At 35.7% G+C, this 6000-nt stretch overlaps 1 protein-coding gene across 8 annotated transcripts in view; it reads right to left on the reverse strand.

The window, feature by feature from the left end:
* The window catches only part of LOC136033836 (E3 SUMO-protein ligase PIAS2-like), a 31942-nt gene extending 27244 nt beyond the window's left edge, over nt 1-4698 (reverse strand). For 2 of the 8 annotated variants that reach the window (XM_065714775.1, XM_065714777.1), the window contains exon 1: nt 471-580. Coding sequence is in view for 1 of the 8 variants with exons in the window: in XM_065714778.1 (XP_065570850.1) it covers nt 4591-4681 (91 nt within the window). In the remaining 7 variants the exon portion in view is untranslated. Of the gene's footprint in view, nt 1-263; nt 374-470; nt 610-4590 lie in introns of those variants that run through there. The other 6 variants (XM_065714778.1, XM_065714776.1, XM_065714780.1 and 3 more) reach the window with 6 other exon arrangements.
* Nucleotides 4699-6000: the final 1302 nt, after the last annotated feature.

Consider the following 6000-nt stretch of genomic DNA (forward strand, 5'->3'; position numbering starts at 1 on the left):
TAGAATTTTACCAAAAACTGATTCAAAACAGGCAAAGATAAGAAAAAACAAGGAAATATGATGTAATGCCCATTGCAAAGTAAGTATTTCATCACTTTTTGGTTAGTCTTGCATAGAGCCAGACAATTAAAGCGGGGTGTCTGGGGATTGACTGTCAAAATTACAAGCAAAACAAGAAAAATGAACATAAATTTATGTTCCAAAATTGTAGGCCTATGGTGTTTCCTTTAGGAATGTGGAAAGGCTAAACTGATAGTGGCTACCTTTCTGATAAATAAAAGAACTGGTAGTGGAGATACAGGGTGGTCAGATGGACTGGAGGCCCATTTTGGTCTTAAAATCTAACTGTTTGTAAGTCCTGCTATGAATCCCACTCAAATAGGTATTATAATTAGCAAGACAATGTTTAGGCTAAAAGTTTAACAATGGGTTGTGAGCATGGAGATACAAAAGGAGAAACTAGGTCTAACCAAGAGACTAGCCAACTTTTGTGCTAAAAAGTGAATGATGATGCTCACACAGGGTGTATTCCAGCTGATGGTTTTTCAGTAACTGCAGTTACTGTACGGTAACTGCCAATTTTTAACTACAGTAGAGCCAGTGGGAACGGCACAGTAAGCTGACTAGCAGTAGCGTGATTTTCAAATTAAATACACTTGTTAAAATTTAAGGGATAGTTTAATGCTGATTAGTATATTTTTTTCAATTCCTTCTGTTTCAGAGCATTTAGAGAGGTTTTAAGCCAACCATGGGCATTTGGCTGTCACAAATGATTTTGCTCAAATGAGCTGGTGAAAAATAAATAGAACATATAAATTTTCTCTTTTTTTATTATTTCAAGACTAGAATATCACAAAGCTAAGCATTCACATAGCTTGATTGTATCTTAATCAAATACAATCCCTGATGGAGTTTTGTTGATACCTGCCTTAAATTGATTTGTCTAAATAAAATGGGCCTATAGCATTTACAGGATAGTAGTGGGACAACTATAGCAAGTTTTTTTTTCAATATTCTATTTTTTTTCAAATAATTATTGTTCTTTGGTCAAATTTGTGTTCCTTGCTAAGTTGTAGGCGCTCTGGGTTGGAATGCTTTGTCCAAGGGGTACAGGTGTAATTCCTGGCATTGCCAGTTTTTTTGGTTTTGGATAGGGGTTGGTGATATGACTAACCTCAGTTAGAATTGGCCCAACTTTAAATGAATACAGATGGAAATCTAGGGACAGTAAGGAGGAAGGGCATGCAAGAACATAGGCTGGCTGGTCCCTAGCTTCCTATTGCACTACCTGGCTAAAGGACCACCAGGTCCTTTACTGGCCTACTGACTTAGCCATAGAAACTTTCTTTCAAACCCATTAAATATAAGTAGAAATGAAGAATACCAGTGTGAAGGTCCTTCCATTTCCCTGAAATGTGGATGTATGGACAAGAGTGTGGGTCATGAGAGATAGCTTGTGAATGTGATGGTGGTGAATGTTCTGCCAGATTAAAAAATTTATGACAGTTTCTCAGGTTGGCAACTGAACACAGAAATGTAATTTTGTGATTAGTTTTTCTTTGTGACTATTATGCTTACTTAATGTCAAGTATTTTAAAGTTAATCTTCTTTATTTTTAATTGCCATGGCCCTAGGGCTTAAATAGAATAAAACCTACTTATATCCATTGATTTTCTTTAAATAGATGGAGTTCTATGTTTCCTAGCTTCAGTAAATTTAAATGTTATTGTGAGACCAGGGATTACAAAGTAGGTGAAAACTTGCAAATGGACCTCTGGTATCAATAAAAATTTGTAAGAAATGGATATCAATTTAAAGATTAAAAAAAACTGTTAAAAAACAAATGAATAAACAAAAGTATCCCTTTACAACCATTTAATGAATTGTCACAAATATAGGTCACCCTTAAGATTGAAATGAACAAAGCTTCAATTATGAATCCATTTTCCTTTAAACAGACTGAAGGGGCAAACCTCCAAGCTTTGACAAATTCAATCTCACTTTTGGGCAATCTCACATTTCCTTTTCAGAGGAAACTTTCTTTGGATGTTTCCCATCCAACTAAAAACATCAGGGACAGCATCAGGTACAAGTGACCTTCTACTTAGCCTACATACCAAAGGGAAAAGCATGCATCTCTATACTATAATTTACCTCCAACCTGCCTTATGTGGAAATATACAGCCAAAATTATGTAGTTCCAATGTATTCTGTCACCTGTTACCTTTTCCCCAATTCTTGCTTTGTCACAGTTGCTTCAATTAACAGGGAGTTAAAGGTTGAGGGATAGATTGGCAGAATCAATGGGAAACATGTAACTTCAGCAATATATTTTTATATTAGGAGGGTTGGGGGTAAAGTAGAGCAGGACTGCATGTAAAATTGTGCAAGCTATAATTATTGTGCAATAATGAAAAATCAGTTTTTTAGCATATTTCAGCTATATATTAGCATACTTCAGCTATATATTTCTATATTAGGAGGGTTGGGGGTAAAGTAGAGTAAAATTGTGTAAGCTATAACTACTGTGCAATTATAAAAAATCAGTTTTTTAGCATATTTTCTCTAGGCCTACAGGTCCTTCCTTTGGTTTATGCCACATCAAACATTGTATTCCCAGAGAAAAATAAGTAGCAACAAGCTATATATATATATATAAGCACATATTATTTATCAATGAGGACTCAAGTGCTTATCTATGACCCCTCAGTAATATTGACAAGAAATCAGCAACAGACAAAATGAAATTTTGTCTGTTGCTCATTTCCCAGCTAATGTGACTAATGGTTTTCCAAGCTAATGTGAACAGGACAAAAAAAAAATGTGCATCTGGTATCAATCTTCTCTTCTCTGCAGCTATGATCTGAAACTATAACTAACTTACCAATATCTTTCCCAGATCAAAACTTCTTTGCAACTTTCTCTTGGGTTGTTTCTTCCATAGTCTGCTGACTCTCAGCAGGTGCAGCCTGCTTGTATAAATCAGAAAATAGTATTCCTCTTATGTCAATTTCCAAATTCATAGCTTGTTCTAATGTCCATCTTTCTAGCCCTCCTGCTATCAATGAAACATTAACAAATTTTAAACTGTAAGTCATGAAAGAGATTACTGTGAAGCTTGATCACTTTTAAATAACAATAAGCATATAAAGAAGAGAGAATTGCCTAAGGGGTTGTACACACAACCATGCAGCTTGTCATGACAACTTTAAGCTCCCATTATAAACAATGCACTCATAGCAACAAATAGCAGCTACATCAGGCTAAAGGACAAATTATTACAACTTACCTGGAGTTTTTTGTGCAAGTCAACATTGGATTTGTGTTTCATTCTGGTGAGAATAGAAAAAGCATAAAGGCCTTTCTGGCTTAAATTCTGTACTTAACTCTTTGTCAGATCATTTGTAACTGTTGAAGAAACAGTTAAGCATATTTCAAGTTTTTTGGCTCCCTAGGTTTGCTTTACTCAGGCAATTTAGCTGATATTTAATCTCTTGATGGCAATTTTTAAAAGCATTTTTTTTTTGCTCCTGTAGAATTAGAGCATATTTAAAATTTGAAGGATGTTTTTTACCAGACAGATAAAAGGTAAAATTCTAGTTGAGTTACTTCTTGCTATCTCAGAAAGAAGTTAGGTTAGGAAAATGAAACTTTCAGCAATGGGTCTAAAATATATCCTGGGAAGGTATTTTAAAGTTCCCATCTCCACTTCTTCTCCCTCTAGAGAGCCCTGAAATTTGACTCCATGACAGGTCTATACCTATTGAAATTTTGACAAAACAACATTTTACCTTTATTTTCAGGTACTATTTGCTTTTTCCTGTTATTTGAGTAGAATTCTGAGCCATATCAATGTTTTTTTTTCAAAATTTAGGAAATGTATTGGCATATCTTTAAAGCTTTATAAATTGGGATTGAGCACAGTTGTGAAGCTGAGAACAATTTTGTTATGCTTCATTTCAGCAGAAGATCTATTTTGTAAGATTTCACTTTTATAAGACATAGCCTATTTTTGAAGATTGTCAAAGGTCAGGGCCCTCTAGAGCAAGAATGAATAGAGATGTGTACTTTGAAATACCTTCCCAGGACATACACTAGCCTGTAGACCCATCCCTGAAAGTTTCATTTTCCTAACCTAACCCCTTTCAGTGATAGCAAGAAGTCCATCAACTAGAATTTTACTGGATAAAATTACCATCCTTTGGAATAGACTCTGAATAGTCTACCCTAGCCTACTTCTTCAATAGGATTAAAGACAGTCTCAGAATAATGATTTGGCAGCCCATAAACCCTCAACTTATCTGTAATACTTCACCTAGGCCTGTTTACAGAGCCCAAAAGGAGTCAATGCTTAGAATGCTCCCATGTGGCAATTTAATGGAGCCTCACAATGTTACCTGGAAGAAGTCAATCCTTAGAATGATTCAAAATGGCAATTTAAGGTAACAATTATGCCTGGATATGCCAGAAAACATGGAAATCTTTAAATTAAATAATAAGTTTTTCACTGATTTAACCTACTTGCTAAAAGATAGCCTACTACTCAGGGTGTCCTTTAATGTTGATCGCAAAATATGGTGATTTACTAACCTGGCTCAGATACCTCTATCTTTTGCAAAATCACCGTCCCACCTTCTTCCAAGCAAATAACTTGATATTCCATTACTCCATTCTTGTCCATATTTATTTTTTGTTGAATAATATTTTTGTTGAAGAAGATGAATTATGTACTTACTGCGCTAACCATTCTTTTGCGCACTGTAAGAAAATCACTTACTGCGGTTACTGCCGGTAGTAACGATTCTCGTTCCCAGCGGGTTTGGCAGTAACCATTTTCCCGCTAGGAACGGAAATAGTAACCATTCGGCTACTGCAGTAAGTCCCTGGAACACACCCACAGTCTTTTGTCGATTCAAATAAATCAATTCTGCCATACGGCTTGACCGACAGGGTAGACCAGTGCCTAAAAGTAATTTTTCTGTGATGTCCTTTCTGCCGAAATCAGGTGCAATTCTGATGAAATTTGATGCTTGTAATACCCCCAAACTATCATTATCTCAACTTAGTTTTCAGTTTTGTAAACCATTTCATTTTCTGTTCCTCTTTCTTGCAAATAGGCTCTAACCTCTACTTTTTTTATAAAAAAAATGGCAGATTTTACCCTGAATACGCGCAAAAAGAGTTATTAGGTGTAAAGGCAAAGCTCCCGGACCCCCTCCCCTAAATGCAAGGCGGAAATACAGTCCTTGACGATAATTTTGAAGGCCTTTTACCGATATTTGACTTTCTCATTCGTTCAGAATCATGAAAAGCTTGTCAAGACTATTTGTCTTTCGGAAGCTGGGAATAAAAAGGAGCAGGATAATATTTTTTTTCTGCTCTAACATGCATTAGAAAAATTAACAGCCACTTTTTATTTTCCTTCTCCCACAGCAACTTTGGAAAAAACAATGTGTAGTTTCTTTTTTTCCCATTTGTTCATTTCCTAAGGATCAGTTTAACCATGTCTAAATCTGAGAGATGCTAAAGTGGGCCAGTGCCCCGGACGGCACACTCAGGGGACGGCAAAACGAGCTTTAATTATAATCTTTATAGGAAAAATTGTGGTATTTACAGCATTGACGGCGAGGCAGGGGTGGCAAAGTCTTTGTTTGCCTCCTCCTGAGAAAAAACCTAAATCGGGCTTTGTAATTTTAAGAGTTTTGAAAACAAAAAAGAACAGAAAAGCTCGTCAGTATTGTTACTTTTCTGTTCTATTTTCTATGGATGCAAGTTCTCTGGATGTGTTCTACAAGATAACAATGCTAAATTTAGTAAATTATACATTAAATTATACAGGAAAATGGAACTTGTGGCAATAGTTTGGTAAAATTCTAGTTAATTGACTTGTTGCTATCTTGGAAAGTGTTTAGGTTAGGAAAATGGAACTTTCAGGGATGGGTCTACAGGCTAAAGTATGTCCTGGGAAGGTATTTTAAAGTGCCCATCTCTACTCCTTCT

This window comes from Artemia franciscana, chromosome 12 (genome assembly GCF_032884065.1).
Source record: "Artemia franciscana chromosome 12, ASM3288406v1, whole genome shotgun sequence".
In the NCBI taxonomy this organism is placed as follows: Eukaryota; Metazoa; Arthropoda; class Branchiopoda; order Anostraca; family Artemiidae; genus Artemia; species Artemia franciscana.